Below are 21,240 nucleotides of genomic sequence, written 5' to 3'. Positions count from 1 at the left end.
CCTTTTAAAACATCACAGAGCTACCCTATTAGAGTCTCTACCTGACAGATCATGAGAAGGGGATTTTCCTGATCCATACCTTAATTAACAAAGAGCCTGGCTTTATTATAGGCCATCAGTCTTGTATTTCTACAAGCATACTGTCTGGTTTTTATAAAGCAGCACCTTCTCTGATGCGCTCAAAATGATTTCTTTATGTGCCTTTTCTATAGAACAGATATTCAGGTATCCCTGAAAGTAAATTGATGTGAGCTCTTTAGAAAATTGGAAGTGCCAATTACATTCAGCAAATATTATTGAGCATCTTCTGTATGCCAGGAACTATGTTAGAACTATGCTAGACACAGAGTTGGCCAGGACAGCCACGATTCCTAACCTCAAATGTCAAATAAATAACTGAAAATGCCATAACTGCTATGAAGGGGAAGGACTATGGGACTATATAACACAGAGATCTAACCTTATCTAGGTATCAGCAAAGGCTTTCTGTCTAGGACTCTTAAGACCTTATATGCCAGGGAGTGGCCATGTATTCTACTGCATGGTCTATGACCTCTCAGGGCCAAAATTTACAGTATGTATTATGTGAAGGATAGTTGCTGTTGGTTAAAAATTTCTAGGGCTTTATGGCTCTCAGTGAGACAGTTGCTCCCAGAGTGGTATTTGACTGGAGTGCCTAGATGGCAGTATTGTTTTCTTTGGACCATGAGCCCTAAAGGAAGAGACCAGGCTTTGTCAATCCTGGAATTAACTGTGGTCAGCAAAGTAAGCCTGGCAAACAGCTCCCATTCAATGAGTGTTGAAGTTATCACAGTGAAACAGGGCACACTGTAGGAGGAATCAAGTCCAACCGTTGGCCCAAGGACGTTTTCAAACAAACAAAATAAACGAACAATGAAACAAAAACCCCTACCTTATTCCTAGAGTAAAACACTTAACTCTAATGCCATAGCTCTTAACCACCATGCCACATTATTTGCAGCTGAAAAGAGTGTCTTCTAGAAGAGTAGTTAAAAATAATAAAAACACTTATATAGTACTTACTATGTGCCAGTCACTGATTTTTGGAATTTTGCATTTATTAACTCAGTTACTAATACAAATCAATGAAGTGAAGTGTGTCATTCCCATTTTACAGTTGGAGACTGGAACCACAGAGAAGTTAAGTGAAATGCTGAGGTCACATAGCCCCAGAGTGGCAAAGACAATAGTTGAGGCCAGGCTTTTGCAATGGAGGCTATGCTCCTAACCACTGCAATTTGTCACCTTTTTTTGGCAAACATGAGAATATCATACTTCATTGCATTTCATCTCTGATTATATTCCTCACATCTTATTTTTATTTTGAGTAATTTCTTTCCCTTGAGATTATATGAAGTGACTGTGGATGCCTGAACCTCAAACCTTTTTTTGCTAGTGCCTGCAACCCAGGAGCTGACTGACTGAACATCTTTTTGGAATCACACTTTATAGATGAGCTCTGTACCCGTACACAATCATTTCTTATTTCATAATGAGGTTTTTCATTTTCACACAGCAACCTCATAAAAAGACACATGCTTGATGTTAAAAAACATATGCAATTGCTACAAATAACTTTCTAGGTTGGCCTGCGCACAAAAAAGAGACAGAGAGAAAACTCTGAGCACAAGCCAAGTGCTGGTGAAGAGCAAAGTGATTCTGCATCGGGTGAGGTGTTTGAGTGAACGCCTTCAAGATCCCTGCCAGCACTAGGAGTCTAGTGCTGTGGACTGACTGAATTCCCTCAAAGTTCCTGTGTTGAAACCCTAATGCCAATGTGATAACATCAGAAGGCTGGGCCTGTGGGATTTGGTCATGAGGGTGGAGTCCTCATGAGTGAGATCAGTGCCCGTCTTAGTCTATTTTGGGCTGCTATAACAGAATATCTGAGATTGGGTCATTTATAAAGAACAGATATTTTATTTCTTCAGTTCACAGGGGTGAGAAGTGTAAGGTCAGTGGCAGGCATCTTGCAAGGGCCTTCTTGCTGCATCATTCTGTGGTGGAAGGCAGAAGGGCAAGAGGAGGCAAGGGTGAGAGATAAACCCGCTTTTACAACAAATCCACTCTCTTGGTAACTAACTCACTCCTGAGATAATGACATTAATGCATTCAAGAAGGCAGAGCCCTGTGACCTAATCACCTCTTATTAGGTCCCATCTCCCAGGGCTGTTGTTGCATTAGGGATTAAGCTTCTAACACATGAACTTTGGGAAAACACATTCAAACCATAGCAATACCTTTGTAAGGAGAGGCCCGCAAGCCAGCTTGCTCTCTTTCTGCCATGTGGGGATACAGAGAGAAGTCAGCAGTGTGCATCCTGGGAGAGCCCTCCCAGAACTCAACCATGCTGGTGCCCTGATCTTAGACTTTCACTCTTCACTTCAGAACTGTGATTCATACATTTATGTTCTTTATAAGCCACCCAGTTTATGGTACTTTTTAATAGCAGCCCACACAGACTAAGACACCTAGGAACAAAACCCTAACAAAAAGGGAGAAAAGTACCTTTGGCTATGAGTGCCATGACTCTCAGTTTCTCTCAGGTCTGCAGCTGCCTTGTTTTGCTGTGGATAATCTGATGCTGCACTGTTTAAAAACCAGAGTAGCTTTTCATAATTCACCTGAAAATTAAATGTAAAATAGAACATCCTCATTTAATTTATATGTAAGGAAAGAGGCCTGTTGAGATAAAATGTGCTTGGCAAAATTTTACATTAAACATTTTAAAAAACCACTTAAAAATATAGTATCATAATTATTGGTGTTTTTAGCAAGTATTCTTATTATTTTCCCTTCTGGATAAATGGTGAAATTGTACTTCCTGGTTGTCTTGTGGTTGGATAAGGCCATGTGACTAGTTCTGGCCAATGAGTTATAAGCAGAACTGAGACCCTGTGAGCTAACATGAGACCCTCCAGGACTCTTTTTCCCCTTCTGCTGTCCTGTCCAAAAATATCCTAAAGTGGCTGTTTCATCATCCTGGGTCCCAGAGCTAAAATGACAACAGTGTTGAGAACTATGGTTGGCTCTATGGAGATAAAAATGAGAAAAAATAACCTTTTGTGGCTTTAAACCACAAAGATTTTGGGGTTATTACTATAGCATAACCTAACCTCTAGCCTCTCTCTCTCTCCCCACCCCTGCCCCAACTCTCTGTCTTGTTCCTTCTCACATATCTTATACATTTATTATATATGCTGTATTCAGGATTGAAGGAATGTCATCCATTTCCACTGCTAGGCTGGATGCCATCCTAGGGACTCTGGTGGACAGAGAGCTCCAGGGTAGCAGAGGGGTGAGCAGTGGGAAAGAGAAGCCAGATAGGGTCCCTGATAGAAACTAGGTCTCAGGCCAGAAAATTTGGTTGAACTGAATATTCATATAGGTTGCATTAATAAATCAATACTGTATTGCTAAATACTTCTCATAAATATATAACTAATTCTATTAGTTTGCATTTATCACATTACTAAATCCTGAGACTAAACTTGCAAGGTTGGTTTTGGCCCGGTTTTCTGGATGAGATCATTGAGGTATGGGAGAACTTAAGTAGAGTATGCTCCATGTCACAGAGCTAATGATGGTGGGATTAAGATTAAAGTCCAGGCCTTCTTTTTTAAGGTTTGTGCTGTCTGTTGCTTTGCCATTGATACATGCTCACTAATGATTTTCTTATTGCTATTATTTCTTCCTAGTTTAAGGTATTTTCCTCTGGCTCCCTGAATTTGGTGACACTTGGACTACTCTTTATATTCAGACATAGGTATGAGCTTGGAAAATACAATGCACAAAGAACTCTGGCACAAAGAACTCTGGCCCTGTCATTGGGAAACGTGTGTCTTAGCATGGGGTCTGCCATTAATTCTCTGGGTTTCCTAAACAAGTTCCTGGACATCCTCTGGGCCTCAGTTCCTTAATCGGTAAATTTCAAAGATACTCCCCACTTCTAACTCTCTAGGAAGTTGTGATGACACAAAGGAGATCTTCGCTCAGTCTCAATTCTTACCTTGGGTCCTGCAGACTAAGCTAGCTCATGAATAGACTTGAGTGGGCCCATTATCTTGAATCTGTAACTACCCTAACGTTGTTTAAAAGCTGACACTGTGAGTTGGGGCAGGGAGGACCTTTAAAGAGAAATGAAACAGAGCGAAGAGACCTAAGTCTATTTTCCATTCCAACTAGAAATTTCTACACATGAGTATAAATAAGCTCCTTTTTTTTTTTTTTTTTTTTTTTTTTTTTTTTTGAGACAGAGTCTCGCTCTGTCCCCCAGGGTGGAGTTCAGTGGCGTGATCTCAGCTCACCGCAACCTCTGCCTCCCAGGTTCACGCCATTCTCCTGCCTCAGCCTCCCGAGTAGCTGGGACTACAGGCGCCCGCCACCAGGCCTGGCTAATTCTTTTGTATTTTTAGTAGAGATGGGTTTTCACTGTGTTAGCCAGGATGGTCTCGATCTCCTGACCTCGTGATCTGCCCGCCTCAGCCTCCCAAAGTGCTGGAATTACAGACGTGAGCCACCGTGCCCGGCCTAAAAAAGCTTTTTATCTCACTAGTCAGTGATAAAAGTCATTTGCAAGAAAGTTGCTAACTTCTTAATCTTTTACCCTGGTGGGTACAAGTTAAAGAAACAAAAGGAACCCACACCTCCAATAGCATCATGGCCATACCATTTCAGGAGAACCCCTCTTAGAAAATCTCTGACAAAGGATTTTGACTGTTGGTAACTGTAGAGGGACTTCATGCTTCAAAAAGAGGCGGCTCAGCTGAGATTGGAGAAGAAATCCTGAAGAGATTGGGTCCAGGATCTTCAACTCTTTCTGAAGTTTTTCTAATAAATTGGGACTCAAAGGACGTGACTTGAGTTCTCTTCTGACCAGGGCAAGAAGAAAAGTGTCTTCGTTTGTTGTCCCACTCGGCCTCTGGCCAATATCCTAACACAACAATGAAAAACAAAGAGCCAGACTCTTCAATCAGCCAGCTAAAGACCAAAGCAAAGAAGCAGAGGTGCACTGGGGCTGGTATCTGAGCATCCACTCTCAGGCCTGGCCTGGAGCAGGACAAGTCGGTGGCACTGAAGGTAAGCATTCAATCTGGTGTATTCATTATTTACAATGCATCAGCTCTCTTCCTTCAGGAGAAGAAAGCAAATCCTAGACTACATGGTCTGGTAGAAGATGCTTTAACATACATCATTTGCCTTTTACAAAATAACTGCTTTGATAGTATGAGAATTTAGAGTAACACATTTTGGAGACCCATTGTAGCTGGGAGTTTAGCACGGGGGATGCAAATCAAGGATGGTGTCTAGACCCTGACTGAGTTAACTGGGAGTATCATGGCCCTTCCTGAGCTCAGCAATCCTAGAAAAGGAGGAAGGTGGGAGGAACATGAGGAGTTCGGTTGAAATTTTTAAGGTTTGTCTGTGAACTCCCCAGGACACTTTCTGGAAAGCTGACTGGATAAACGAAGTCTGGTGTCCATTTGTCCATTCTCAGACTGTCTTTATTATTATTATTTTATTATTTTTTTGTAGAGGTGGGGTCTCGCTATGTTGTCCAGGCTGGTCTCAAACTCCTGGCTTCAAGTGATCCTCCCATATTGGCTTCTCAAAGTGCTGGTCTTACAGGTGTGAGTCACTATGACCAGCCCTCAGACCAACTTATCATCTGCTCTACATCAAGAAATACAGTCAACAAATAATACTCCATCATCTACAATAGACACAACTCAACAACTCTTAGTATACACACCTCAGGTTGGTCAGAGCCGCCTCTTACCATCTGTTCCAAGGACCAGTCTCTAAGCTTTCTCCTGGGAACGCCATGCACATAGGATAGGGACTGGTCTCCGGTTGGTACAGAGCTACAGTGGACATTTGTCTGACTGGGAATCTTAACAGAACAAGGACAAAGGGAAGCAAGGAGCAGAAGAGGAGGTAGGGAAGGGAAGGAAGAAAGAAGGGAGAAAATGAGTAAGCCAACCAATTTCTTTAACCACATTCCCAGTTCTATATGAACTTCAGCCCATGTGTCATCGAGTCATTGAATCATCAGTGAAGAAATGTTGCCTTCACACCAATTTCAGCATTATACGCTTAACACATGTTAGACAAATGTATTCACAGGTTGGTATGTTTCATTTGGGCAAGAAAGTGTCTGTGACAGGCAAAAAATAATAGGTAGAACATAAGGTGTTTATAGTCAAATGTGGGGTTCTTATTAGAGATAAGGGTATCTTTAGGCTGTTTTAATTAGGAGGTTCAGGAAGGGCAGCAAAGGTAATTGTTAACTTTGACAAGAGATTGAAAAGCTCAGAATATTATACTGTAGGAGTAATGTCACTACAAGTTACAATAGCATAAATGATAGAATTAGGATCAATAATAAGACCCCGTTCTCTCTTGCCATGGAGCATGGTGTATTAATTGTGTTTTAAAATTATTCATATTTTATGGTGTTTCGACATCTTAAGAAGGTAGGCCTTGCTGGCTGGGGGGACTGCCCCTCCCAGGACTAGCTAATTCCTTGAGATGGTAAACAACTGGCCTGCTAATACATCTTTCATATGCAAACCAGTCCTGACTTCAAAACCCAAGATACCTCCTTTATTTAACTCTCACACAGCAAGCCTTTTTTACTCCTGCCCTAAATAAATCCAAGACTAGGTTCCAGACAACCAGGATAGTCACTATGCCCCAAAGCCTGGGGGAATTATTCCAACTAGCCAGTCCTAAGCTGTTTGTTCTGCCCTGCCTTGCCTTTCCCACCTAAACCCCAGAGAAAGGCTATGGCTTGTGCTTTTCTCTCTTTGCTCCTCCTTTTGCCTCTTGAGGTCCTCAAGTAGCCCAGTGTGGTGTGGAATCCCCACTTCTCTTGGGAAATGAAAGCAATTAACTCTTTTTTCAAAGGCAATTGTCTCCAAATATGTTATCTTACTGTACCTGATTAAAACAAAACTTGGTACAAATCAAGACATGTGGTTATTTTATTTATTTATTTATTTATTTATTTATTTATTTATTTATTTATTTATTTTTGAGACAGAGTCTTGTGTTGTCACCCAGGCTGGAGTGCAGTGGCACGATCTCAGCTCACTGCAACCTCTGCCTCTTGGGTTCAAGTTATTCTCCTGCCTCAGCCTCTGGACACATGGTTATTTTTAATCCCAGGTAGTAGAAAGGTGACATGATCAGAAGGATTCTCTAGAAACTACTAAATTGACAGCCATGTTGAATAACCTATCAGTATGAATAGCAACCTACAGATGTTTTATAGTCATGAACATTTTAAGGAAAAACCAAGAGGCTCTCTAGAGTGAGCAGAAGTGGGCAAGAATGACAGAGAGTTCTGAATAGGCATAAAAATCACCAGAGTTATTTATTTGGCTCATACTCTGTACAAGGCACCACATGGGTGTCCTGCTCATGTCATTATTTAAATCATTACAACGACACAACAAGGTAGGTAGTACTAGCACCCTTTTACTTTTGGAAAACCAAGGTTTGCAGAAGTTAAATAACTTTATTCCTTCATTTAAAAAACATTTATGGTTTGTCTAGTCTGGGCCAGGCACTGTCATTAGCTGTACAGTGAAAAAAACAGACTCAGCTCCCGCTCTCACAGAGTTTGCAGATGGTGGGAGGCATAGCAAGTAACCATGCAATAGAAAAGGGATTCTCAGGGCCACTCTCAGAATAGTCCATGGTCCACCTGACCTCAACTTGGTGGTCCAGGTCTGAAGGGAATGGCATCTAAATCTAGGCTTGCAAGATAAGTCAGATTTGGATTTGGATAGGCTAACAAGTGGGGAGGGAGGAGGAGAGGACAAGAGGATTACAGGAAGAGTGAACTGGATGTAGAAAACCCCAAAGGTGCATGCATGCATGTAAGAGATGATGCTTTCAAAGCATAGTTTAACTTTTGGAAAAGGCAAAAGATAAACCCGGAGAGAGAGGCAGGAGAAAGGCAATGAATTACCTTTAGTCTTGTTAGCATCTTTGCTTTATTCTGAGGGCAATAGGAGCCAGAAAAATGTTATCAGTAGAGCAATGACTAGAGCAGAGTTGTCCAAAACGTACTCCCTAGTAAATTGTGCAGATATTTGAATCCTTCTTTTCACAATTACCCCAGGGTGAGGGAGATTCAATGTTCAGTCCACAGAGCAATTTCACTTTTTTTTTTTTTTTTTGAGACGGAGTCTCACTCTGCCACCAGGCTGGAGTACAGTGGTGCAGTCTTGGCTCACTACAACCTCCACCTCCCGGGTTCAAGAGATTTTCCTGCCTCGGCCTCCAGAGTAGCTGGAACTACAGGTGGATGCTACCATGCCCAGCTAATTTGTGTGTGTGTGTGTGTGTGTGTTATTAGTAGAGATGAGATTTCACCATGTTGGCCAGTATGATCTTGAACTCTTGACTCCATGATCCGCCCGCCTTGGCCTCCCAAAGTGCTAGGATTGTAGGCCTGAGCCATCGTGCCTGGCCAATTTCACTCTTTAAAATATTTGGCTAGGTATTTCAGACATATTGCTCACAGGACAATATGTTTCTTTGCAAATTATTTGCAATATAAAATATTTCCATTTTCAGCCACATACAAATATATATTTTTTTACCTCTGAGAAGTTATGTGTTTCTATATGATAGTGTTTTAAAGAAATGTTATCAATACTTCATCATTCCATGAGTCAAGGTATCTTTCAGTTGCTTTTGTTTTCATTTAAATATGAAAATGTATTAAGTGCCTTTATCCTTGACACTACAGATACAAATGAACAAGGCAGGTGTGACTCCTGCCCTCATAGTTCTTCAGGCCTAGACATCACAGGCTGAGTTTTATTTATTTATTTTTTTGATACAGAGTCTCGCTCTGTTGCCCAGGCTGGAGTGCAGTGGCGCAATCTCGGCTCACTGCAACCTCCAGCTCCCGGGTTCACACCATTCTCCTGCCTCAGCCTTCCAAGTAGCTGGGACTACAGGCGCCCACCACCACGCCTGGCTAATTTTTTTGTACTTTTAGTAGAAACGGGGTTTCACCGTGTTAGTCAGGATGGTCTTGATCTCCTGACCTCGTGATCCACCCGCCTCGACCTCCCAAGGTGCTGGGATTACAGGTGTGAGCCTCCTCACCCAGCCACAGACTGAGTTTTTTGGCTTCACCTATGGAAAGAGGAAAATACACTGTACTCCCAGGAATGCTGTGAAGAATGAGTGTTATGTATTTTAAATATTTTATAATTCTAAAACCTTATGATGTATTTATTTGTTGTGTTTTGTGTATCTTCCTCCAGTAATATGATCTCCATGTGGGCCAGGACTCTGTCTTGTGCCTGGCTGACACCCCCACAACATCCAGAACAGCCTGGAACCTGCTGAAAAACTAGAGCAACAGCATGGGAGAATGGGGAGGACCTCTTGGTGCATGGGTTCAGGCCAGCTGCAGGCTGGGCTTCAGATTTCTCCCTTGCTGATTGACTTAAGTCACGTGGGGCTGTTGTTTTTCCAAAGTGAAGAGTGTTCCCCATGTGTTAAAAAAGATAAAATGGGAAATTTTATCAAGATTCCCCATGTTTCTGACCTTGGGATTTGTCAGAGCACCCGTGAAGTCTCTAATACGATAAATTACTCTCATTTAGTTTACTTTGAATCACAAAATGCCAGTTGGGGACCAACACCATAGCCTGAAGTGACTTCAATCAATTCTAGTTGTGTGATGTTTGCCTAAAAGAACTGGTACAAATGAAGCACAGAAATCTAACACAGATTTACTAACTCTTCTGGGGGTGTTGGAACTTGCAAGAGTTGGAAATGTAAACAAGTCTTTTAAAGGTTGCTTATAAATAAAACTATTTTTGAGTGTGTGTGGAGTCATCCACACTCTCTTTCAAGACAAGTGAACACAACAAATCATCTTAACATTATGCAATGGATAGCTGTGGTTTGGGAGAAAATTTCCAGAGATAGCATTAAATGCAGATGTGAAAAGTTCTGTTTCTTGAACAACTTAGACCAAGGTACGGGGGTGTTCTAGCTGTTAATGGCTCAAAAATGGCCACTAGTGATAATGAGGACAGCCATGAGAAACATCAAGTAGAATGTTGGATACATTTTTTTAAAGAAATGTAGACTTAGAAAAACATGTATTTCCAAATTAATATTATATGGAATATGTGATTTTAAATGTGCTTTAAACAAATTAATACATGTTGATATTAATCATTTGACTATTTTACTCATATTTGTAACAATGTATATTTTGTTTACATTTTAACTCACAGGCACACGTAGAGATAACAGGATGATGAAACTCCCTGTGCTCATCATCAGGCTTCAATGATCAGTTGACAATCTTATTTTATTTATCCCCACATTACCCCCCACCAGAGATGAAGTGAGCCTAGACAGTGTGTTATTTCGTCCACATTATTTCAGCATGTGTCTGTAAAGCAGGGGTTCTTAAAGTGTAGTTTTTGGGCCAGAAGCTTCAGCTTGACCTGGGATTTTGTGAGAAATGAGAATTCTTGAGACCCACCCCAGACCCACTAAATAAACATTTGTGGGATGGGGCCCAGAAATCTGTGTTTGAATAAGTCCTCCAGTAATTCTGATTTAGCACACTGAAGTTTGAGAACCACTGCCCCAAGAATGAGGACTCTTTTTAAATACACAATAACATTATAACACTTTAAAAATTCCTTATTACTAACAGTAATTCCTCAATACCTCCAAATGTCTTATCAGCCTTTAGAATCCCCCAGTTGTCTGGTAAATCTTTTTTTTATTTTTTTTTTATTATTATACTTTAAGTTCTAGGGTACATGTGCATAACGTGCAGGTTTGTTACATACGTATACTTATGCCATGTTGGTGTGCTGTACCCATCAACTCGTCAGCACCCATCAATTCATCATTTATATCATGTATAACTCCCCAATGCAATCCCTCCCTCCTCCCCCCTCCCCCCTCCCCATAATAGGCCCCAGTGCGTGATGTTCCCCTTCCCGAGTCCAAGTGATCTCATTGTTCAGTTCCCACCTATGAGTGAGAACATGCAGTGTTTGGTTTTCTGTTCTTGTGATAGTTTGCTAAGAATGATGGTTTCCAGCTGCATCCATGTCCCTACAAAGGATGCAAACTCATCCTTTTTTATGGCTGCATAGTATTCCATGGTGTATATGTGCCACATTTTCTTAATCCAGTCTGTCACAGATGGACATTTGGGTTGATTCCAAGTCTTTGCTATTGTGAATAGTGCCGCAATAAACATACGTGTACATGTGTCTTTGTAGTAGAATAATTTATAATCCTTTGGGTATATACCCAGTAGTGGGATGGCTGGGTCATATGGTACATCTAGTTCTAGATCCTTGAGGAATTGCCATACTGTTTTCCATAATGGTTGAACTAGTTTACAATCCCACCAACAGTGTAAAAGTGTTCCTATTTCTCCACATCTTCTCCAACACCTGTTGTTTCCTGACTTCTTAATCATTGCCATTCTAATTGGTGTGAGATGGTATCTCATTGTGGTTTTGATTTGCATTTCTCTGATGGCGAGTGATGATGAGCATTTTTTCATGTGTCTGTTGGCTGTATGAATATCTTCTTTTGAGAAATGTCTGTTCATATCCTTTCCCCACTTTTTGATGGGGTTGTTTGTTTTTTTCTCGTATATTTGTTTGAGTTCTTTGTAGATTCTGGATATTAGCCCTTTGTCAGATGAGTAGGTTGCAAAAATTTTCTCCCATTCTGTAGGTTGCCTGTTCACTCTGATGGTAGTTTCTTTTGCTGTGCAAAAGCTCTTTAGTTTAATTAGATCCCATTTGTCAATTTTGGCTTTTGCTGCCATTGCTTTTGGTGTTTTAGACATGAAGTCCTTGCCCATGCCTATGTCCTGAATGGTACTACCTAGATTTTCTTCTAGGGTTTTTATGGTATTAGGTCTAACATTTAAGTCTCTAATCCATCTTGAATTAATCTTCGTATAAGGGGTAAGGAAAGGATCCAGTTTCAGCTTTCTACTTATGGCTAGCCAATTTTCCCAGCACCATTTATTAAATAGGGAATCCTTTCCCCATTTCTTGTTTCTCTCAGGTTTGTCAAAGATCAGATGGCTGTAGATGTGCGGTATTATTTCTGAGGACTCTGTTCTGTTCCATTGGTCTATATCTCTGTTTTGGTACCAGTACCATGATGTTTTGGTTACTGTAGCCTTGTAGTATAGTTTGATGTCAGGTAGCGTGACGCCTCCAGCTTTGTCCTTTTGACTTAGGATTGTCTTGGCAATGCGGGCTCTTTTTTGGTTCCATATGAACTTTAAAGCAGTTTTTTCCAATTCTGTGAAGAAACTCATTGGTAGCTTGATGGGGATGGCATTGAATCTATAAATAACCTTGGGGAGTATGGCCATTTTCACGATATTGATTCTTCCTATCCATGAGCATGGTATGTTCTTCCATTTGTTTGTGTCCTCTTTGATTTCACTGAGCAGTGGTTTGTAGTTCTCCTTGAAGAGGTCCTTTACATCCCTTGTAAGCTGGATTCCTAGGTATTTTATTCTCTTTGAAGCAATTGTGAATGGAAGTTCATTCCTGATTTGGCTCTCTGCTTGTCTGTTACTGGTGTATAAGAATGCTTGTGATTTTTGCACATTAATTTTGTATCCTGAGACTTTGCTGAAGTTGCTTATCAGCTTAAGGAGATTTTGGGCTGAGACGATGGGGTTTTCTAAATATACAATCATGTCATCTGCAAACAGGGACAATTTGACTTCTTCTTTTCCTAACTGGATACCCTTGATTTCTTTCTCTTGCCTGATTGCCCTAGCCAGAACTTCCAACACTATGTTGAATAGGAGTGGTGAGAGAGGGCATCCCTGTCTTGTGCCAGTTTTCAAAGGGAATTTTTCCAGTTTTTGCCCATTCAGTATGATATTAGCTGTGGGTTTGTCATAAATAGCTCTTATTATTTTGAGGTACGTTCCATCAATACCGAATTTATTGAGCGTTTTTAGCATGAAGGGCTGTTGAATTTTGTCAAAAGCCTTTTCTGCATCTATTGAGACAATCATGTGGTTCTTGTCTTTGGTTCTGTTTATATGCTGGATTACGTTTATTGATTTGTGAATGTTGAACCAGCCTTGCATCCCAGGGATGAAGCCCACTTGATCATGGTGGATAAGCTTTTTGATGTGCTGCTGAATCCGGTTTGCCAGTATTTTATTGAGAATTTTTGCATCAATGTTCATCAGGGATATTGGTCTAAAATTCTCTTTTTTTGTTGTGTCTCTGCCAGGCTTTGGTATCAGGATGATGTTGGCCTCATAAAATGAGTTAGGGAGGATTCCCTCTTTTTCTATTGATTGGAATAGTTTCAGAAGGAATGGTACCAGCTCCTCCTTGTACCTCTGGTAGAATTCAGCTGTGAATCCATCTGGTCCTGGACTTTTTTTGGTGGGTAGGCTATTAATTGTTGCCTCAATTTCAGAGCCTGCTATTGGTCTATTCAGGGATTCAACTTCTTCCTGGTTTAGCCTTGGGAGAGTGTAAGTGTCCAGGAAATTACCCATTTCTTCTAGATTTTCTAGTTGATTTGCGTAGAGGCGTTTATAGTATTCTCTGATGGTAGTTTGTATTTCTGTGGGGTCAGTGGTGATATCCCCTTTATCATTTTTTATTGCATCTATTTGATTCCTCTCTCTTTTCTTCTTTATTAGCCTTGCTAACGGTCTGTCAATTTTGTTGATCTTTTCAAAAAACCAACTCCTGGATTCATTGATTTTTTGGAGGGTTTTTTGTGTCTCTATCTCCTTCAGTTCTGCTCTGATCTTAGTTATTTCTTGCCTTCTGCTCGCTTTTGAATGTGTTTGCTCTTGCCTCTCTAGTTCTTTTAATTGTGATGTTAGAGTGTCAATTTTAGATCTTTCCTGCTTTCTCTTGTGGGCATTTAGTGCTATAAATTTCCCTCTACACACTGCTTTAAATGTGTCCCAGAGATTCTGGTATGTTGTATCTTTGTTCTCATTGGTTTCAAAGAACATCTTTATTTCCGCTTTCATTTCGTTATGTACCCAGTAGTCATTCAGGAGCAGGTTGTTCAGTTTCCATCATTCAGGAGCAGGTTGTTCAGTTTCCATGTAGTTGAGCGGTTTTGATTGAGTTTCTTAGTCCTGAGTTCTAGTTTGATTGCACTGTGGTCTGAGAGACAGTTTGTTATAATTTCTGTTCTTTTACATTTGCTGAGGAGTGTTTTACTTCCAATTATGTGGTCAATTTTGGAATAAGTGCGATGTGGTGCTGAGAAGAATGTATATTCTGTTGATTTGGGGTGGAGAGTTCTATAGATGTCTATTAGGTCTGCTTGGTGCAGAGATGAGTTCAATTCCTGGATATCCTTGTTAACTTTCTGTCTCGTTGATCTGTCTAATGTTGACAGCGGAGTGTTGAAGTCTCCCATTATTATTGTATGGGTGTCTAAGTCTCTTTGTAAGTCTCTAAGGACTTGCTTTATGAATTTGGGTGCTCCTGTATTGGGTGCATATATATTTAGGAGAGTTAGCTCTTCCTGTTGAATTGATCCCTTTACCATTATGTAATGGCCTTCTTTGTCTCTTTTGATCTTTGATGGTTTAAAGTCTGTTTTATCAGAGACAAGGATTGCAACCCCTGCTTTTTTTTGTTCTCCATTTGCTTGGTAGATCTTCCTCCATCCCTTTATTTTGAGCCTATGTATGTCTCTGCATGTGAGATGGGTCTCCTGAATACAGCAGACTGATGGGTCTTGCCTCTTTATCCAGTTTGCCAGTCTGTGTCTTTTAATTGGAGCATTTAGTCCATTAACATTTAAGGTTAATATTGTTATGTGTGAACTTGATCCTGCCATTATGATATTAACTGGTTATTTTGCTCGTTAGTTGATGCAGTTTCTTCCTAGCCTCGATGGTCTTTACATTTTGGCATGTTTTTGCAATGGCTGGTACTGGTTGTTCCTTTCCATGTTTAGGGCTTCCTTCAGGGTCTCTTGTAAGGCAGGCCTGGTGGTGACAAAATCTCTAAGCATTTGCTTATCTGTAAAGGATTTTATTTCTCCTTCACTTATGAAACTTAGTTTGGCTGGATATGAAATTCTGGGTTGAAAATTCTTTTCTTTAAGAACGTTGAATATTGGCGCCCACTCTCTTCTGGCTTGTAGAGTTTCTGCCGAGAGATCTGCTGTTAGTCTGATGGGCTTCCCTTTGTGGGTAACCCGACCTTTCTCTCTGGCTGCCCTTAAGATTTTTTCCTTCATTTCAACTTTGGTGAATCTGGCAATTATGTGTCTTGGAGTTGCTCTTCTGGAGGAGTATCTTTGTGGCGTTCTCTGTATTTCCTGAATTTGAATGTTGGCCTGCCCTACTAGGTTGGGGAACTTCTCCTGGATGATATCCTGAAGAGTGTTTTCCAACTTGGTTCCATTTTCCCCCTCACTTTCAGGCACCCCAATCAGACGTAGATTTGGTCTTTTTACGTAATCCCATACTTCTTGCAGGCTTTGTTCATTTCTTTTTCTTCTTTTTCTTTTGGTTTCTCTTCTCGCTTCATTTCATTCATTTGATCTTCAATCGCTGATACTCTTTCTTCCAGTTGATCAAGTTGGTTACTGAAGCTTGTGCATTTGTCACGTATTTCTTGTGTCATGGTTTTCATCTCTGTCATTTCGTTTATGATCTTCTCTGCATTAATTAGTCTAGCTGTCAATTCTTCCACTCTTTTTTCAAGATTTTTAGTTTCTTTGCGCTGGGTACGTAATTCCTCCTTTAGCTCTGAGAAGTTTGATGGACTGAAGCCTTCTTCTCTCCTCTCGTCAAAGTCATTCTCTGACCAGCTTTGATCCGTTGCTGGCGATGGGCTGCGCTCCTTTGCAGGGGGAGATGCGCTCTTATTTTTTGAATTTCCAGCTTTTCTGCCCTGCTTCTTCCCCATCTTTGTGGTTTTATCTGTCTCTGGTCTTTGATGATGGTGACGTACTGATGGGGTTTTGGTATAGGTGTCCTTCCTGTTTGATAGTTTTCCTTCTGACAGTCAGAAGGACTGTCTGTTGGTCTGTTGGAGATTGCTTGAGGTCCACTCCAGACCCTGTTTGCCTGGGTATCAGCAGCAGAGGTTGCCGAAGATAGAATATTGCTGAACAGCGAGTGCACCTGTCTGATTCTTCCTTTGGAAGTTTCCTCTCAGGGGTGTACTCCACCCTGTGAGGTGTGGGGTGTCAGACTGCCCCTAGTGGGGGATTTCTCCCAGCTAGGCTACTCAGAGGTCAGGGACACACCTGAGCAGGCAGTCTGTCCGTTCTCAGATCTCAACCTCCGAGTTGGGAGATCCACAGCTCTCCCTAAAGCTGTCAGACAGAGTCCTTCGCGTCTGCACCGGCCCCCGCTGTTTCCCCTGTTGGTCTTCAGCTGTGCGCTGTCCCCAGAGGTGGAGTCTACAGAGACAGGCAGGCTGCCTTGAGCTGCTGTGAGCTCCACCCAGTTCGAGCTTCCCACCGGCTTTGTTTACCTACTTAAGCCTCAGCAATGGTGGGCGCCCCTCCCCCAGCCTCGCTGCTGCCTTGCCGATAGATCGCCTCAGACTGCTGTGTTAGCAGTGAGGGAGGCTCCGTGGGCGTGGGACCCTCCCGGCCAGGTGTGGGATATATTCTCCTGGTGTTCCTCTTTGCTTAAAGCACTGTATTGGGGTGGGAGTTACCCGATTTTCCAGGTGTTGTGTGTCTCAGTTCCCCTGGCTAGGAAAACGGATTCCCTTCCCCCTTGCACTTCCAGGTGAGGCGATGCCTCGCCCTGCTTCAGCTCTCGCTGGTCAGGCTGCAGCAGCTGACCAGCACCGATTGTCCGGCACTCCCTAGTGAGATGAGCCCAGTACCTCAGTTGAAAATGCAGAAATCACCGGTCTTCTGTGTCGCTTGCGCTGGGAGTTGGAGACTGGAGCTGTTCCTATTCGGCCATTTTCTGTCTGGTAAATCTTATTTCCATAGTTTATATGTTCAAAATATAAACCATATATTGCAATAGGTTAATATTTCTTACACCTTTTAAAATTCCCTCCTTCCTTCCTTCCTTCCTTCCTTCCTTCCTTCCTTCCTTCCTTCCTTCCTTCCTTCTTTCCTTCCTTCTTTCCTTCTTTTTTTCTGTCACCCAAGCTAGAGTGCAGTATCTCAGCCATTATTCACCGCAGCCTGGCCTGAACTCCTAGACTCAGCCAATCCCCTGTCTCATCCTCCCAAGTAGCTAGGACTAGAGGTGCACACCACCACACCCAGCTAACTTTTGTAGTTTTTTGTAGAGATGGGGTCTTGGTAGGTTGCCCAGAGTGGCCTTGAATTCCTGACCTGAAGCAATCCTCCTACCTTGACCTCCCAAAGTGGTGTGACTACAGGCATGAGCCACTGCACCCAGCTATATCTTTTTAAATGTCCAGTCTTCCCATTCTGCCCCTTTCATCATTATTTTTTCTTGCAATTGTTGAAGAATGTAGAGTTTTACACAGTCTGCATTTTCTGGCATTCCTATGCTGTTTTTAAAAAGTACTATTTATTTCCTATAAAATAATAGTTAAATCTAAAGTCTTATTTATGTTCCAGTTCAATTTTATTTGGCAAGACATTTTTATAGGTGGTATATTTTCCCATGGAAGCATATGCTATCTAATTGTCTTTTTTTAGATCATAATTACAGGCACTCATATGCATTGCTTAATTCCTTTTGTTTTCATTAGGGCTTTGCAAAATGGTGATATTCTTATCCCACCATTACTTCTTCATTTATTAACAGAAATAGTTCTTTAAAGGATGTTCCTTCATCAACTATTACTTCAGATACAGTTTGCATAGAAAATGGCCAACTGAATAAATGCTTGGTTCTTTTATTTACTGTTTTTTCAAATACAGAGTTTGTTCCCCAGCATTCTTCAGAGATGACCAATGAGTTTTTGTTTTTTAAAATAATCATTATGAGTGTATACATTTAAACATATTTAATGTGTTTATTGCAATTATTATTTTTATTGATGCCTAAATTATGTCGCTTTCAACTGTGAGATCCTCTTTAAGTTAGATCCTGAGTCTTTTTTGACCAGTCTTAGGAAGTCTTTGATATCTTCATTGCTTTTGGTATAAGTGGATATTTCAGGCTCAAAACTGGAATCAGCTCTTGGAGTTTTACTGAACATAATGCAGATGCAAGGCTACTCATTGCTTTGGGACAAGTCATTGTTTCTAAATTTTTCCAATGGACAGACCTGGGAAATACATTTTTAAAAAGAGTTCATACCAATTTTTCATTTCAAATATAGGATCATAGGAGTTTTATGTAATTTTATTAATACTCTATATTTTATTTCTTCTATACCCCAAATCACAAGTCCAAAAAAAAAAAAAAAAAACCCACCAAGATAATGACTCACTTGCTTTATCACATAAAATATAGACACAGAGAATAACAGTATCAACATAATGGTCATTAAAAACATTTAAATATATTTTTTCAAGAAATATTTTCCTTACAGTAAATATTCCATTAGGTATATGCAATGAAGTCATTGTGTTTTAAAATCATTTACAATTGTTTCATTCTGTTTAATTTTACTGCCAATAAATATATAGTTAGGTCCATGTGACTGCTCATTTTCAAGGTGGCCCCATGGATCCCTGCTTCCTGGTTTCATGGCCTTATGTAGTCACCTTCATCCCCTCAACATTTCATTAAGATTGGTCTATGCAACCAGTAGAATACTGTGGAAGTGATGGTACGTCACTTCTGAGATTAGGTTATAGAAGATATTGCAGCTTCCAATTAGATTGTGTACAATCAATCTCTCTCCATCAGTCATTTTGTGAGAAGCCAGCCATGTCATGCACACCCCTAGAGAGAAGCCCACATGAGAAAAGCTGAGACCTGTGGACAAAACCAGGAGGCCTCTGTCAATAGCCACATGAGTGAGCTTAGAAGTAGATCCTCTAGTTCTGATCAAGCTTTCAGATGACTGTATCCCTGGGTGAAATCTGGGATGAAATTTTACAAGACTTTGAACCAAAATCTCCCATCTAAGCCACTCCTAGATTCCTTTCCCTGAGAAACAGTAGCAGGTAATATGTGTTTATTGATTCGAGTGACTAAGTTTTAGGGCAATTTGTTATACACCAAAAGACAACAAAACAGGATTCATTTTATTTTGTTTTTGATTTTTACAAATTGATTTTCTTACTATATAATTTTACTTTATAATTCTGTAGTGTAAAAAATTCATGTGGTTGCAAAGCAAACAAGACATTCAGAGAAGTATGCTTTCTATTTTTTTATCCCTTCATCATGTTCCACCTATCCCCAAGAGATAACCACTTTTTAAAAATGTTCTTAATTAATTCCTTCATTTTAAAAAACATAAAGGATATGTACATGACAGATAAATAGATAGATAGATACCTGGTAGAATAATCTATATATTTTTTCTACCTCACTTTTATTCAATTAATAATGTATCTTGTTATATTACTCCACATAGTAATATATAATAATATTCATATATATACAAATTCTATATTTCTTTTTACAGTTTCATAGTACTCCATGTATGGATGTATCTTAGTTTATTCAAACAGTCCATTATCTATGGAAATTTAGGTTGTTTATAATTTTTTGGTGTAACAGGTAATGTTGCAATGTATATCTTCTGTATAAATCTTTTAATATTATATTTTTCAAGTACATCTTTGGGATAGATTTCTCAAAGTGAGATTTTCTTATAAAAAATGTAGATGTAGTTCTGCTAATTATTATCAATTTTTCTTCCAAAACAGTTTTTCCATTTAAAATTTTTTCTATCATTGTAGCAGTGTATCTGTTTCCCCATAGCCTTCCAACAAAGTATATTAACAATATTATGGATTTTGCCAAATTATGTTATCAATTTCCTGGATTTTGCTAATAAGAAATTATATCTCAGGGTAGAATTAATTTGCATTCTACTTATTAAAAGCAAGTTCACATCTTTTCATATATTTAAGGAACACTTACATTTGGTTTTCTGTGAACTGCCTGTTCATATATTTTGCCCATTTTTCTAATAGTTTACTGCCCTTTTTCTTCTCTATTTTAAGTAGAATATTCTATAGATGAGAGATATATTTGTCAATAATGCAAGTTGTAGATTTTCCTCCTACTTTGTCAGGTGTTTATGTACTTTGCTTACAGGGGTTCTGGCCATATGGTGAAAATAATCACTCCTTCAGTGAAAAGGATCACTGTATTTCTCATTGTATCTGCAACTTGAGTCATACTTAAGAAAGTTTCCCCTTATCCCATATGATAGAGGAAATCACTCAAGTTTACTTGTACTATTTGTATATTTTTATTTCTTTACACTTAAACCTTTGATGTATTTGGAATATATCCTGATATACATCCTATATATGTATGGTATATGAGGAATAGACCCAACTCAAAACTTTTCTAAAGCTGTCCAATAATGTGTCACTGATTAAAATGTCCATCTGTTTCTTATTAATTTTCAATGTCACCTTTATCATATACAAAATAACAATATGCCAATGGGTTTATTTCGGAATTTTTCTTTTCAATTTCATTGGTCTTTCATGTATTCATGTGCCAAAACCACACCATTTTAAATATAGAGACTTTTTGTTTTAATATCTGGTAATGGTATCTTACCCATTCCTCATAGTGCTGCTCTCCTTTTCAGGGTTTTCCTGACTATTCATGCTTATTTGTTATTCCAAATTAACTTGCTAATCAATTTGGCTAGTTGTAAAACAAAACAAAATAAAAACCTAATAGTATTTTGTTTTGTTGGAATCCCAACAAATTTATAAATTACCCTAGGGAGGATTGACTTTTGATGATGTTAACATTTTATGTACAAGAAAACAGCATACCTTTCCATTTGTTAAAATTACTCTTATGTCTTTCAGGAGTGCTTTATATTTTGTTCTCATACAGGTTTGGACATTTCTTGTTAAGTTTATGCTGTGGCATTTAATTAATTTATTTAGTTAATTTACTTCTACATTTATTTACTATTGTAAATGGTGCCTTTTCTTCCATTTTATCTTCTAACTCATTTTTGTTCACATATATGAAGACCATTGATTTGTGTTATTGATGTTATAACTTTCTAGTTTGCCAAATTTTCTTGATTGTTTTAGTAGTTTTTCATTAAGTGTCTTGAGATT

At 39.7% G+C, this 21,240-nt stretch overlaps 1 protein-coding gene across 2 annotated transcripts in view; it reads right to left on the bottom strand.

The window, feature by feature from the left end:
* The window catches only part of C12H1orf87 (chromosome 12 C1orf87 homolog), an 88,563-nt gene that overhangs the window by 44,062 nt on the left and 23,261 nt on the right, over positions 1-21,240 (bottom strand). For both annotated transcript variants that reach the window (XM_010370665.2, XM_030913188.1), the window contains exons 4-6: positions 5,774-5,914; positions 4,691-4,954; positions 2,530-2,645 (exon numbers count right to left, since the gene is read on the bottom strand). In XM_010370665.2, coding sequence (XP_010368967.1) covers positions 2,530-2,645; positions 4,691-4,954; positions 5,774-5,914 — 521 coding nt within the window. The remainder of the gene's footprint in view (positions 1-2,529; positions 2,646-4,690; positions 4,955-5,773; positions 5,915-21,240) is intronic.

Source organism: Rhinopithecus roxellana, chromosome 12 (assembly GCF_007565055.1).
Source record: "Rhinopithecus roxellana isolate Shanxi Qingling chromosome 12, ASM756505v1, whole genome shotgun sequence".
NCBI lineage: Eukaryota > Metazoa > Chordata > Mammalia > Primates > Cercopithecidae > Rhinopithecus > Rhinopithecus roxellana.
Note: the sequence above shows the minus strand (reverse complement) of the source record. Positions and strands in the feature narration are given on the sequence as shown.